General features: G+C 46.7%; 1 protein-coding gene across 1 annotated transcript in view; it reads left to right on the top strand.

The window, feature by feature from the left end:
• The window catches only part of neo1a (neogenin 1a), a 133,746-nt gene that overhangs the window by 77,271 nt on the left and 40,559 nt on the right, over positions 1-15,916 (top strand). Inside the window, exons 3-5 of the mRNA XM_083680381.1 lie at positions 232-513; positions 1,660-1,810; positions 11,357-11,493. Coding sequence (XP_083536507.1) covers positions 232-513; positions 1,660-1,810; positions 11,357-11,493 — 570 coding nt within the window. The remainder of the gene's footprint in view (positions 1-231; positions 514-1,659; positions 1,811-11,356; positions 11,494-15,916) is intronic.

The following is a 15,916-nucleotide window of genomic DNA, read 5'->3' on the forward strand; positions in this document are numbered from 1 at the left end:
GTGTGTGTGTCTGTATGTGCGCCTGTGTGTGTGTGTGTGTGTACTGTAGATCAGGGCAGCGGCGATGTAGCCTGGGTAACCTCTTACAGATGTGTTCTTCTTGGTGTTAAAAGCAATGACTCCAATGGAACAGAACGTAAAACACCAACCCTAACATGACATCTCTCTCTCTCTCTCTCTCTCTCTCCCCCTCTCTCTCTCTCTCTCTCTCCCCCTCTCCCTCCTCCCCAGGTATGCCCAGGTTCACCAGCCTTCCATCTGCTCCCAGTGTGCGCTCTGGGGACAGCCAGGTGCTGCCCTGTGAGGTCAACCCAGACCTGGTGCCCTTCACCCGCTGGGAAAGGGAGCGCCTGCCCCTGGAGCTGGGCGTGGGCACCAGGCTGGCCCAGCTGCCCAGCGGGGCCCTGGTGGTCAGCAACGCCTCGGAGGCTGACGTGGGACTCTACCGCTGCGTGGTGGAGAACGCCGGGCCCGCCAAGAGCAGCGAGGAGTCCCAGCTCCAGATCATACCAGGTGATAACCTTCTCTAGTCTCATCTGGTGACCATGACCATGACCAATGCTATTAGCCAACAAGCTAATAGTCAGTCTAGTGGAAACAATAGGTACCGCACAACAACATTTTTATGACTCCACTCCACATCAGCCATGTGCCTCTAGCAAGAACACATGGGGACGTCTGACGAGGGAGAGAGGGGGAGGGAGGGAGAGAAAGAGAGAGAGATGGGGGGGGGGGGGGGGGGGGGGAAGAGGGAGGGAGGGAGGGAGGGAGAGAGAGATGAAGGGGGAGGGAGAGAGAAAGACGAAGGGAGAGAGAGATGAAGAGACAGAGAGCGACGGAGAGACAGACAGAGAGAGAGAGAGAGAGTGAGAGCGAGCCCAGTAATTCAATCGTTAGGAGGGGGCTGAATTCCTTGGTGTCAGTGGTTCACCCCCAGATCTTTATTTACAGGACTTGTTAAGAGCTGGGATCTGCGAGCACAGAGAGAGAGATATTAGAGGTTGTAAATCAGACTTCAACTAGAGCCAGCTGCAGTCTTTATCTCTCTCAGGATGTCTGTGTGGTAGGAGGCACAGCGAGGCACCCAAACCTCCACCACGCCTCGTGATGTCATTTCATCACTGGTCGAAAACATGTCTCAGAAGAACAAAAGGGCTTTTTTTCGTTTCATTTTCTGAGACGGCACCAGAAATAGTCTTCCAAAGAATTTCTTTTCCGTCAATTCAGGAAGTGAAGATGCCGGTGCAAGAACTGAAAATACCTGTGATTGTTTGTTTCATTGTTGTTTAACGTCCTTACCTTTTTGATCCTTCGGAGTCACCATTTTTTTGACGTACAATGCAGGATTTATTTGTGTAAGTGATTTGTTTACGTGATTGTCTTTAATTTTGTCTGTTTTCACTTGTTTCACTCTTTCACTTGTTTTCACTGTTACAAAATTGAAATGGAAAAAAACTGAATAAACAAGAGTTTACAAAAAAAATAAAAAGTTCATGCTGTTGACCCTTCTCAACAGGGGTATGGTCTATTTGACTGCCCCAGATCAGGTCTCAGGGAGGGGAGGGGGTATGTGGTGGTGGTGGTATGAAGGGGGTTCGTTTGAAGTGATGACTGATGATGACACGTGTTAACCAGAAGGTCATGTCTCTGTTTTCCCAGAAACCGGAGAGGACAGGAAGTTGGAGTTCCTGGTGCAGCCGTTTCCTGTCAGGATAGCCTCGGGGTCCAGCGTGCTGCTGCCGTGTGTGGTGACGGGGTACCCCAGCCCCTACGTCAGGTGGACGCTGGCAGACAAGCCGGTGGAGGAAAGGTACATTTGCACAGCCTCATCTCACCACAGTATTTTCACCATCGCTCTCTTTTTGGCAAGACTTGTTGGAAGGATTCTGTTTGCATTTTCTGATTCGACATTGCGTCATATTCCCTCGATGCAACCCCAGCCATAGAAGTGTCAATCAAAGATAATCTCCCACTTTCGAAGTTAAAGTAAATATGGTTTTTCCTAATTGATTATTCATAGCTGTCCTCGTTCGTGTACTCGCAACACAACTGATGATATGTTGGCTCTTCTTATCACTCGGTAATTCAGTCAGTCACCAAACACTACCCTCCAGTGAGTGATTGGATTGCGAACGGTTTTCCCCTCCAGCTCCCTGGTCATTCCTGGCCACTCGGCTCCAGTGTGTCCCGTTCCTGTTGTGCCTTGTGCCAGCTCGCAGTGCCATGAACAAACACTCAGAGTGGCGCCTGCCCCAGAGGTGTTACTGCCATCTTGCCTCGAGACCCTGACGTGCCAACACCGCCACTTCAGCTGGAGACAACACCAGGGTAGCCGGTGTTGTGGGAAGTTCACAAACCGAGACTGCAGAGAGAGAGAGAGTGTCACTCACGCGGCTGCCTGCCTGTGCTCTCTGCCCCCTCGCATTCCTATTAGCACAGCGGTAGCAGCTCAAATCCCTGGGAGAACTGCTCTCTGGATGCTTCATTCTGACCAATTAGGGTTGACTTTGTGTACTTGTTCAGGTTGTTTTGTTTATTCCCCTGGTGTATTAACATTTGCAAGTTTATGGAACAATACAAAACAGCCAAGGTAGAAGATATAGGACTCATTATCTGAATTTAGGAGCAAAGGCTCAGACCTTGCACGCACGCACACACGCACACATACACACACACAGTCCTTCTGGAACTCAGTTGGTTACCTGTGTGTGTGTGTGTGTGTGTGTGCCTGCATTGGCTGCCTTTGTGACAAGAGCCAACAGAGCTTCTGTTTCTCTACTCTTCCCCAAGTCCCTGCAGAGTAGCCTTTCTCTATGTATTAGTTTTTAACTGCAGTGAGTAATTGTTGCAAACTATGGCTGAGAGTGGGAGACTACTAATAGGATAGTTATTAAGTTGGTTGTATTAATTACAATATGTGCTATTCACTGCCCATATTCCCAAATATCCCTGGGGTACTTTGGGGGTGCTTACATTGTTAATTAGTGTGTGTGCTGAAAGAATGAGAGGTCCCCCCCCCCTTCATACCGAGGCCACTCTACCCAAGAACACGCAAATGCATTAAACAGGCCTGTCTCAGGATCGACATGACATTGACAATTAAGGCCCTGCCAGTGGAGTTTCAAACGCTTCTCTTTTTCATTGTGTCCCTCCAGTCTCAGACGAGACTTCAGAGGAGGAGAAGAGAAGACCGGAGCCGCCGGTTTTGTAATTGGAACGGCGTACAGGAGGAGGGGGGAAACAAAGAAGGGAAATCCGCAAGGAGGCTCTAATTGGTTGGCTGAACAGAACGGAGCGCAATTGCGCCGTTAAAAGTACAGACAGCGAAATCTGCCTCCATGAAAGCAAGTTTTTACAGCATGGAGTTACAGTCGGCGAGCGTGTGGAAGCGAGAGTGATTTATGTTTCGTGTTCTGGCGTAGGTGGTCGCCTCTCTCCCTCTCTCCCTCTCTGCCGTAGCATCTGTCCTGGTAAAAAAAGCCTGTTTATAGGGATGAGTCAGACGGAGGGTGAGGTTTCAAGACTGATACGAGGATGTGCTCGGTGGCTCCGTGCAGTACATGCTCACTAGGTGAAGACGCTTTGTCTCCTCGTCCTCGCTGATCTCCTCCTTAGAGATGTCTTGATCAACTTCCCACCCTAAATGGGCTGTAAGTCATTGGAAGCAGGATGTTTTCCGGACTAAATGTACGTTTGAGAGTTAGGTATCCGAGACCTAATGATAGGTGAATTACAGTAAGCTTAAACTATATACTGATATCTAGAAAATGACAGACATACACACGTAGTGTATGGTGTTCATAGTAATTAGTCTTAACCTTGGCCTTTCATGACGGTTGGAAGACGGAAGGGACAAAATAGACTGAGACGGTGATGTAACACAGTGGTGTAGAACAGAGGGTTGTGTAACAGCAGTATAAGGGTATACCAACTGGGCCTGCTGGCCGAAAGGTGTGTGTGTTGTTTCCAGCTGTGTGTTTTTAGGCCGACAACTGAACTGGTCTCGCATTGCAGTCAGCTGTGGTAAGATGTTTCGCAGTCAGCGGCCATTGCGGTAGCTTAATGTCTACACTGTAGATTAGGTCATTCTACCCCCATACTGTGGTTTTACGGCTGTGCCGAGGACCAAAAAGAGATTTTGGCGTTTCACAGATATGATCACCATCCGGATCGTTTTGATATAGTGTCTAACAACCCGCTCCATCATTGTAAGCATTTTAAATGGCACTCCCGGTTGTCCAATCACGTGTATCAAGTCCTAATTAACGGATACAAGTACTGTTTATGTGAGTATAAGAAGATGGGCACACCCCTATGTGGTACTGTATGCAGCTCCCTGTTGAGGCACAGTCTGTAGCATAAGAGAGGTTGTGTCCCTATGAAGCCCCCTGGTGGTGTGGCACTGCTAGGGACTGAGGATTCAAATGGAAAACCAATGGAAAAACTAGCTTAAAAGCTACTAGGAGTGGAGAGCTTTGTGTGTGTGTGTGTGTGTGTGTCTGTGTGCCATGCCGAAACTTACACCCACATCCTCCGTAGCTTCTAGGAACAAAACATACGTGGCTGAGTACACAACACATAAGACACCATTTATCACATTAAAGCCCCACAATAGCATACTGGCAACTATGGAGTGAGTCACATGTTGAATACAAATGGTTCTCTCTATATGCCTATATATCAGACATTACTGGCATGTAGCTAGGACTTTAAAATCACCCCCTCCATTCAGTTCCTCACATGCTAGAGTGACTCTCATGAAAGCGACCGTCAGCTTTTGTTCCGGCGAGTATCATTTCATCACCTAATAGGATTCCCCGGCAGTCAATAAAATGGATGAATTATGTATGTCTGTCAGCGAGGGGGAATTGACATTGCATGTAAATCAAGCCTCAAGCCTCAAAGCTGTCTCTTCTCTGTCTTGTCTTGCTCCCTCATTTCAATAGGATCGCGTTTATTATATTTACTTATGTATGAACGGTGCCGCGGTGTGGGAAATGTGTTTGCAGTGGAGCTATAATGGGATGACTCCCAAACCCCCCCCTCCACATTTCTCTCTCTCTCTCTCTTTCTCTCTTTCTCTCTCTGGTCTTGGGAAGTCAACTCTGTCTCTATATGGCTGTGAACTATCAACTGCACCCCGTTAGTATTATTACAGTCATGTATCCTTTGCGTATTCCCCACGTAAGCATTTCTTCTCCTGCTGCCATTGTGTCCTTGACATTCATGTTTTATGAGCATCATTTTGCTCTATCACAGAAGAGCAAATTACCTCTCGTCCTTTGCTAGGTTAATGCTACGGTGTCGCCTACTGCAGAAGGTAAATTAAACTTGATCGCTGATCTTAAGTTATCATACTCTACAGAAGAGGGGCCCGAAAAGGAGCCCAAGTCTGGACTAGTGGTGGCGCAGCTGATTCCAGGGCATGCATTACCCCTACAGATCTGGGTTTAACACCAATGTCAGTCTTCTTATACTGTCTTCTCCTCTTCTGTCTCCACCTCTTCTGTCTCCTCGAAAAAGACAGATGCTTAAGTATGCCTGAAAAGAGAAAGCCGTAAAAGCAGACATTTCTCTGCTTAGCCAAAGCTGCTCTAACTATGGAAGTGATTACATGCAATTACCTGTATCTGTGGCCTCTGGGTTACCTGCTGTCAATGTGATTGTACACTGGTTACCACAGCTACAGCGCCACACTAATGCCTAAACCGGCCCTAACCTACTGTTCATGATTGATTTTTAGTTTGTAGACCTCCATTCTCAATCCAATTTTAGGTAAATCTCTTCTCCTTCTCCCACTGCCGGCACTCTTAATAAATGCTTTTTTAAAGAGGCCTGACAATTGCCACCTCCAGAGAAATATATAGGCGGTAGACAGCAGTTCTCAGCAGCGTCTGTGAGAAATCCATGGGAGACGCCACCTATCAATGTTAATGGGCTATGATTTTAGCCTACTCGTTGTTCAGCGTCAGTATTAACAAGATTAACGGAGAGTGTCCGCCTTTTGCTAGCTCGTACTTCCTTCTATAGCAGATTTATAGCTCCCTTATTAGAGGTCTAAGTGTGAGTGGTGGCCTACTGTATAGGGGAGACTCTTCTGCTGCGGTTGGTGGGGAAGGCACAAATCATGGGTAATCAGAACACAAAGCAAGATGGCTTCCTCCCAGAGGTTTGGGGTTAGAGAGGAGAGGGGAATGAGAGTCACATGCAAACTCTATTAGATGAAAAAAGGGTCTGTCATGCCTTTGAACTAGATGTCAGAGTCTGACACGGCGCTGGAAACGTTCCTCAGAGATTTTGGTCCATATTGATGTTAGCATCATGTCGCAGCAGAAATCGAGACTCATCGGACCAGGCAACGTTTTTCCAATCTTCTATTGTCCAATTTTGGTGAGCCCGTGCCAATTGTAGCTTCAGTTTCCTGTTCTTAGCTGACAGGAGTGGCACCCGGTGTAGTCTTCTGTTGCTGTAGCCCATCTGCTTCAAGGTTTGATGTGTTGTGCGTTCAGAATGGTCTTCTACATACCTTGTTTGTAACGAGTGGTTATTTGAGTTACTTTTCGGACCATTCTCTGTAAACCCTAGAGATGGCTGTGCGTGAAAATCCCAGGAGATCAGCAGTTTCTGAAATACTCAGACCAGCCCGTCTGGCACCAACAACCATGCCACGTTCAAAGTCACTTAAATCACCTTTCTTCCCCATTCTGATGCTCGGTTTGAACTTCAGCAGGTCGTCTTGACCATGTCTACATGCCGAAATGCATTGAGTTGCTGCCATGTGATTGGCTGATTAGATATTTGTGTTAACAAGCAGTTGAACAGATGTACCTAATAAAGTAGCCGGTGAGTGTAGTTTCCAAAGGCATACAAAACTATTGCCAAATACATCATCAACGGGATATAGGCGCTCGCATGCACAATTTCGTGACGGAAGAGTGTGTTATTCGAAAGTTCTGCTTCCATAACTCATCTGAGGATTTGTTGTTGTTGTCTGTCTAATTGGCAGAACAAATTATGCAAATAATGTGAAACACATGCGGTTGTTTGTGCCATGGGACACGAGAAGAAAAGGCCACTAAGCAAGTCATAAACAACTGTATTCAGATTATTATATGTTAGGACATATAAAATAGTTACCTCCAAAAGGACACCTGAATTTGCGACCATAAACAGTTATTTCGGAATGTTCGTTCGGAATGAATTCCTTCTGAATGGCCAAAAATTGTGCACGAAAATTTAGTCACTGTGGATTGCCAAGAAAGATTGGGAGGTAAAGGGTTTACACACAGCTGAGTTTACAGCTGGCCAACCCAACAGCACAAGTCAATCTCCTATCACTCCCCACCTGTGTCTCACAGCGCCTGTCTCACCCAGCAGCACAAGTCAACCTTCATACATCCCTGAACCCCATGTGTAAACAGTCATGAAATGATGGAGTATGAGAGACAGAATCTCCGCTGCATCTCAGTTGGAGGAGCCAATGCTTTTGGTGGCGCTGCACGGCAGTGACCCGTATCTCTCTCTCAAACAAGCCGACAAACTTCACTGCACTGAATGTACCTGTGCTCGTTTGTGTTGAGAGGCAAGACACATTTCCCCAAGGGGACACAATAAACAGAATTGAGTAGGAGTCTTTCCCTGCTGTTAGAATGATAGATGGCAACAGCAGAGGGAGGCAAGGTAATGGAGTGATGTCTCTGCCATGTAAGAAGTGGAAAAACTGACAGGCAAAGCTGTTCTCTGCCACTGGTGCATAGGACACACACACACACACACAGATGTGCACACACAGACGCGCACACACTCACAGAGCTACCAGTGACAGATACAGGGCTAGCCTCCATACACCCTGTGTGGATATTGCGCAGGTTGTGGGCTGGGAGCTTTATGGTAATATGCTCTAATCAAAAGATCGGTTTACCCTCGTAGGCTCTGGCAAATGCAAATAAAGTAAGGTATGTGAGAGTCGTTCCCATCCCAGGCTTTGTGGGTTTCCATTGCGAGCCAGAGAAAAACAAACCGTTTTCATGGCTGACTCATTCTGGAAGTTGGGCCAAAAGGTTTTTTCGTCTTGTTTTTCTTTCGCTCTGACATTGATTTTTGTTTTACTTTTTTTAGTTTTACTGTTCTCACCGTATTATCCTGGCTATTCCTTTGTGTCCAATATGGATCAGATTTGGACTACAGCTACAGGTAAAAACCAGTCTGCCGTGCGCTGATGGTATCAGGTAGCAATAAACAGTCGCCGGTCTAGTTTACTACCTCTAAAATGAAACTCAATGTCGTCGTCTTCTTCTTGTTGTTCTTCTCTACCCCAAAGCTTTTCCAAAAGCATGGAACAGATTGGATGGTGCCCCAGCCAATTGGAAGGTTCAGCTTGCTTTCACTCTTGAGCTGGAACACCTGGGCCTGCACAATAGTTGGCATTCACCGTGCACAGGGAAGTAGGTTGGCTGACAGGGGGGAGGATTGGGGGAGGGAGAAAGAGGTGGAGGGGAGAGAAAGAGTGGAGGAGAAAGAAAGAGTGGTGGAGAAAGACAGCGAGACTTAAGAAAGTTTAGAGTGCACCAGTGGGCCATTAATAATGAATGTGGTTTTGTTGTGACAGTTGTGAATTCCCACCCCTGCCCCTGGTTCAGTCCGTGTGACCTGTCAACCAATGCCCAGTGTACCTGATCGCTCTCCGACAGCAGCAACACCTCCATCTTACACACCCAAGCTCTGCCAGGCAGTGTGAATCTCTTAAGACCAGACCTGGCTTCAATTAGTTAGTGGGCTAGGTGATGGTGGTTATCTGGTCCAAAATAGAAAAAGAAAAAAAAACATACTTCTGATTTTAAAGTGGCGAGGGGGTGGCAGTTGCCTCGTTGCCGAGCGCCTATGGTCACACAAGCCACTCAACTGTATTATTATGCTGCTGGTTGTAGGGTTTCTGTTCAGGACAGAGGACGAGAAGGAGGGTGAGGATGTTGAGGATGAAAAGACCGATGCACTGCCTTAAAGAACGGTTTAGTGTGTTGCGGACATTTTCATACCGGACATTTCCATACCAGCCAGCAACGGACAAAACCAGGGAATAATACTGTACGTACTAACGACAGCTGAGAAAAAAGAAAGCGCTAGCCCAATTAGCGCCATGTCACCTGGCTCACCCGACATCTCACCCGGCGCTCTCTGTCTGTCTTTTGATAGCGTGTCGTTCTTTTGCAGCGGTTGAACGGATGATAAGTGACAGTGTAAATTTGGAGCTAATTAAAAAGCTCTTTGTAGGTGAAGACTGGGTAATGCATTTTTAATTAGTCCTCGTTCACCTGCCTCTTTCACTGAAGAGTCCCGTTAACACGGTCTCCGCAAACGGCTTCCGGGTCTGATTTGAATAGCAGTGAATAGAGTAGTGGAATTATCCTCCGACAATGGAGCGACTGTAGGAGCTCTTGCCTTTCTTTAACGGGTCCACTTACCTCAACTATTTTTCTTCATTGTCTGAATGATTTGGGGCACTTTAGCTTTGGTTTTTGATCTGCAGGTAGCCTTTTAGGTATTGTGAAAAGAATGGTATCGACATCCTCAATGCCGATGGGACACAATGCTGCTGTCAACCCCCTACTGGAGAGAAACCGCTAGAATACCAGACTCAAGTGAACACTCTGACTTTTTTTTATTTATTTTTTTTAAAGGAGAATATTGATTGGTGTGATTCAACAACATGCCTTTCAATTTGCTGAACTATGCAACTATAGAAAGGACACTAGCAACCTTTTCCAGAAAAGTAAAAAAGAAAAAGAAAGCAGAGAAGAACGACAGAGAAGTATTTGCAGTCGCTCCGTACGTTTCATTACGGCAGTCTCAGGACCCGGGGAAGAAGACAAAGTGTCCCTTTATAAGAGTGTTATGCTCTGCTGTGCTGTTCTCTTTTTCCATGCCGAGGTGGGAGGTGTTGGAGGGGCCTGACTGTGGTCTAGTGTTAGGCTCTTATACAATCTCCTGTGGTCAGGACACCGCTAATGTGCTCCTGTGTACACTGTCCTGTTGGCACTGTGCCACAGGGCAGCAGTCTGCACCACACCACCTCCACCTCTTCTCCTTGACCATCACCACTGGTCTCATGATATCACGGAGGGGTCAGTCATGCCGTTGGACCACGTGCACTGTACATACAGATATCAATGGAGATACGCAGGACTGATGATGCCTCTAAACTAGCCTGTCTCTCCCACACACCCCACACAGCAGTGATGTCATCATCCAGTGACAGCAGGTACCGTACTGTATAGGAACCACTCCAACCCCACTCGAACAGACAGGCCCTCTCTACACAGCAGATGGCCCAGAGGGGGTGTCAAGCAAGCAGCCAAAGCATTGTGAGAGGGAGAGGGAAAGGGAGAAGGAGAGGAGGAGTGAGCATGAATGGAGAACACTGAATGGAGAACCCTGCTAGTCAGTAGTTTGTTTAAAGCCAGACGGATGGCCGGCTGACGGGGGTTCTGCAGTGTGCCTCTCGCTATCTCTACAACCCTTCTGTTCACACTGCCAAGGGCTGCCCTCCCTCCCTCCATCCCTCCATCCCTCCCACCTTCTCTCTGTCTGAACAGAAGGATCTTACCAGCCTCTCCTCCTCTCTTCATAAGCTATTGATTTCTCCCTCCTCCTCCTCTTACTCCTCTCTCTCTCTCTCTCTGCTGCACAGCTCGTTAAACCAACACAAGGGCCCGTAGCCTGCTGCTCTCTCAGCATATAGAAGAGTTCAAAGGACACAGGTCTTTAAGATGGAGGTCAGGAGGGGGTTTGGAATGTGAGATGCTAGTAGATGCTAGTTTGTGCTTGAGATTGGGATGAGGGCTTATTTTGGATGCAGGCAGTAACCCAATCCCACGGCCTGAGGAGATTCATTGATTTGTCTTGCTGGCTCTTGTGTTCCACCATCTTGTCATCTAGCGGAGGGGAAAAAGCCGAGGAGATGAAGTTGTCTCTGTTGCAGCATCGGATTCTGGATAACTCTTTGCATTTAGCTTCATTCACGATGGATTTTTGAACGCTTTCTCACTGTTTCTCAATTTCCATCGATATTTTTGAAACTGAAAGCCAGAAAACATGAAACTGAAAGTAATCTTGTCCTCTATACAGCGTTGAAAAGAACACCCCATATCTATATATAATGTGATTCATACGAATGCAAGTTTGCAATTGTATCACCAGAACAGACTGTCTGGTAACGTTCACCAAATGCAGTGTGCCACTGTTCATGAACAGTATGAGTTTTAACCACTGTTTTCCTCTCTCTCTCTCTCTCCCTCCCTCCCTCTTCTGTTCCCCTCCCTCCCTCTTCTCGTCCCCCTGTTCCCTCTCTCCGTGCCAGTGAGGGGAGGGTGGAGGTGGTTGGAGGAGGCAGTCTACAGATCTACAACCTGACAGAGGAGGATACTGGGGTCTACACTTGTATGGCCAACAACGCCAATGATACCCTCGAAGCCCAGGCAGAGCTCACCGTGCAAGGTACCTGACGACACCTCACTGTATTGTACAATACTACACTCTATTGACTTTTACTACACTATGCTACACAACAACACCGTCGACCGCCAGGCAGAGCTCACCTCACAAAGTCCTGTTTTGAGCAGAAATGTTCACACTCTTTTTTATGTCACACATTCTTGTTTTGTGACCAATTGATGGCACCCATTACCGTTTCTTCAGGACACACACAGCTTATCAATATGTACATAACATGTGCATTGACCCCAACATGCATTGAGAACTCATTCATTGCGGGTGCGTGTGGGTGTTTGTGTGGGTGGGTGGGTGTGTGTCTGTGTGTGTGTGTTCTCCACACAATGTGAAATCAGCTAGAATAGGAAATCACCCTCCATCCCTCAGTCTCCCCCTCCTTCAATCAACCTCTCCACAGCCTGACAGAAGGAGGAAGAGCGGGGACAGGTCATTGGGTGGCCTTGGTTGTGTTGTGTGTCTTTCTGCCTTTCCCCTCTCTCTCTTTCTCTCTCGCTCTCTCTCTCTCTTGCACACACACACACACAGAGTTGTATGGCCTAGTTGCATTGTCACAAGGATGCACTGTATATACACACAGAACCCAGCCAGAGTGTGGCATTGATTGGTTCCTCTGACAATTGGTTGTGACAAAGAAAGGGTCAATGTGCTGCCTGAAGAGAAAGGGCTTATTATCCTTTGAGACATGGATAGAAATTGATGGGACAAGAATCTGAATGATAAAAACAAATCAATAGAGACATTAGACGTTGTTTCCACTCGAGTCTCTCTTCAGTAAGGCCTTCCGGTCGCCTCCAGAAAAGGTGTTACTGTGCATAACCTAGTTTCCAGGAAGCAAACCTGAATTCATGTAACATAATGTAAGACGTTGAATGTTAAGAGTGTGTGTGTGTGTGTGTGTGTGTGTGTGTGTGTGTGTTCTCTCTGTAGAACGATGGAGAGGCCTGCAGGCAGCTGTTGCTTGTCTGTCGAATTAAAGGTTGTAGTTTGAGTTCTGCAGATGGCTGCATTACCATAGAGGAACATGTACGCACGCACACGTGCACACACACACACACACATTCACACACACACAAAGACATGATGTGTTCTCAACAAAGATCAGGCACTTGTTTTGTTTTTTTTCTATTCCCAACAGCTTACACAACAACAACAACAACTTTGAGTCTTATATGAGCCTACACTACTGTCAGTGTTGTGAAAACAAACAAACATTTTAGACCCCTTTCCTTTGAGTGAGACAATAGATGGTGCAGTTCATAGTCAGGTCAGAGACTTTTTCTGGTCAGGTGGTCAAGAAAACCCACTGGCTCTAACATAGTACACATTGTAGCACATTCACATTTGTACGTCACCTCCAATAAAAATGTCATAGCCTGCCTATGAAATAAAATAAAATATACACCCTCAGGAATATAGATTGGAACTAGCTCCCTGGGGGTTTGAACCACATTTCTCTCAGGTAGAAATAGACTGGGATGGAAAGATAGATGTTATGGGAGATTAATAAAGTTTTTCCACAAAGAGACAAGAATAGTATGTGTAAATGAACCTCTAAAGAGGAAGTGAGAGTGTGATAGGACTCTGTGGTATTCAGAGGGGTTTTTACTGGTCTGTTTCACTAACGTCATAAACCTGGCATTCTGGAGGCCAAACTTTCCACAGGCTATTTTCAGCACACACACATATGGAAAAAAACACCTTTCTCACTGCCTTATGACATATACAGTTGTTGTTGTGTTTTTTTTAAAATCTCACTGGGACTGTGTGTGTGTGTGTGTTTAACTCACTGGAACTGTGTGTGTGTCTGTGCCTGTGTGTGCGTGCGTGCGTGCGTGCGTGCGTGCATGCGTGTGTTAGACTGTTAAACAAAGAGCAGCCCTATCTAGGTCCAGTCTTTCGCTGGTGTGTGACAGTGGGAGGTGTGTGACGGTGGGAGGTGTGTGACGGTGATACCACATGTTGTCGGTCCCACGGGGGGACTCCGGCGAGAACAGAGCAGCCGTCAGCGTGTGACGCGTGTTCGTCAGGCAGCAGTGTGTAACGGGTTTCCAGGCAGCCTCTCCGAGCGCCTCTCTCTTGCAGGTCCTCTCTGGGAGACTGCAGGCAGGTGTGGAGGATGTGCAGAGCACATTTATCTTGTTAGAGTTTGGTTTCACCGTGCGTTGTTCTGGCCACGTCCATTTGGCCCCTGATCAAACAGTTTCTCTGCTAAACCAATTTAAAAAGAAAAAACAACCTCTGGGCATAAGTCGTGTTCCAAAGTTGATCAAGGATAAGTTGCACACCACCAAGTCCAGCTTTTACACTGTAGATTGGCGCATTGACAGTAGTTTTGGTGGGGATTTAGAATAAAGCTGTTATCGTGAACTGAACAGAGTTGTAATTAACTGGAGCAATGCTCCATTCTCCCTCAGGGTAAACTGTAGCCAGAGGCTAGTCATTGTTAGCCTCATAAAGCTAATATTGCAAAGCCAAGTAATCACAGAAACTCTTTTGTGTTTGGGCCCTCACCATGCTGTATCAAGGCCAGTATTGTAACAGCTTGTGAACAAGCTAACTATGTTTACTTTAGTGCTACACAGAGGTGCGTTCAGAATTGTAATAAACCTAGAGACATTTATTGTTGTCTTTACCAGTAAGTTTACAAATAAATCGTTTTCAAAACATTATATTAATTCTACTACACCTCTCTAATGTTTACGCTGTGTCAAGAAGCAAGTTCATGGGCACGGATACATCATAATTCTTGTTAAAACCCATTCACTCTAAACCTTCACAAAACTCTTGTGATCCTGAACGCAAATTTTATACAAACACAGCACTTTGCTCAGTTCCCCTTCATCACTTACTGTAAAGCAATCCCTAAAAATCCTATTGGGAAGCGGCACAGCTTTGTGTCACGGACTGACAATAAAGACGTATGACCTTGCCGCGTCCTCCTCTAAATATTAAACTGGAGTCAGAGACGGGGAAATGGAAGAGCATTAAAGCTTCTTTTACTAATCTACAGGCTGAAGACATAATACAAAAACCTCCTGTGAGAATTATGGCCCGTCAGTGGCTCTGTGGCTGCTAGGGAGAGAGAAGAGAGAGGCTCTCCGTTCACTTTGAAGCTTCAGCCCCCAACTCACTCTGGGGACTGGACTGGACTGAAGACTAGTTTTTTTGTTATCTTGGTGACTTTCTATACAGGGAGAGGGAGTGGGACTTCCAGTCGGTTAAGTGTGTTATTACTCATCATGGTTAAGGTTTGGGCTGGGACTGGGAGGGCTGCTTCGGGAGTAGCGTGAACGCACTGTAGAGTTGACCAGAGAAACTTAATTGTACGTACGGTACAATGTGAACATGTCTATTGTTTTGCACACAACAATGTTACTGCTTAGCAATAATAACACATATTTTGGTCGGGAACACATAGGATCCATAGATATTATTTTGCTAGTTGTCCATAAAAGGCGTGTTTGTAATTTGGTTGATTTTCATAACATCACTGTTAGAATATTAAGTTATTCAGAGCCAAATTAGCTGTGAATGGAGAAGTTGATTTGCCTGTATTCCCGTCCCCTGCTCACACACACTGTATGCAGCAGGGAGGCAGAGAGAGGGGTTGTGTATAATGACTCTTACTTTTGCAGTGAAGTCAGTCTCATAATACTGTAATTGTAGTGTTGTATGCAGTCTGGTTTGGTCTGGTCTCCATTGTAAAAGGAATGTTTCTTAGGTGTGTATACAATTCCTCCTCTGCAAACCTCAGCATAGCGTCATTTAACACCCCCCCCCCACACACACACATGCACACACAAGCACACTTTCAGTACACCAAATCCTCCTACACATTCGCACACATACTGTATATACAAACTGTCCTCCCCTCATATAAACGTCTCACCACACTCCCACTCTCACACACACACACACTCCCACTCTCTCTCTCTCACACACACACACACACACACACACACACACACACACACACATCCCCACCCCCAGATACTCTTCTGACAGCTCCCAGTCCCCCATAAGCTTTATTGGTATATTTAGCCGTTTTGTGCTCAGTCAAATAGGTTCCAAATGTCTGAACTCTATTTAGAGGAAATGGTGCATGTCAGCTCAGGGAGCCAAGAAGCAATGGAGGGGGGGGGAGCGAAGGAAGTGAGAGGCAGAGAGGGAGGTTGCAGAGACGAGGGACGAGGGAGGAGGGAGAGAGAGAGAGAGAGAGACAGAGGGAGGAAAAAAAAATAGTCTCTGCACACAGATAACGAGCACCACAGGGTCTCAGCCACCACCAAGGCCTGTCACCAGCTATTCTCACCAGGGGGCCCCATCGCTGTTCAGGGACTCTCTCTCTCTGTCACACACACACACACACACGCACGCGCACTCGCTCGCGCACAGATACACTTTCATG

The sequence above is a fragment of the Argentina silus genome (assembly GCF_951799395.1).
Source record: "Argentina silus genome assembly, chromosome: 11".
NCBI lineage: Eukaryota > Metazoa > Chordata > Actinopteri > Argentiniformes > Argentinidae > Argentina > Argentina silus.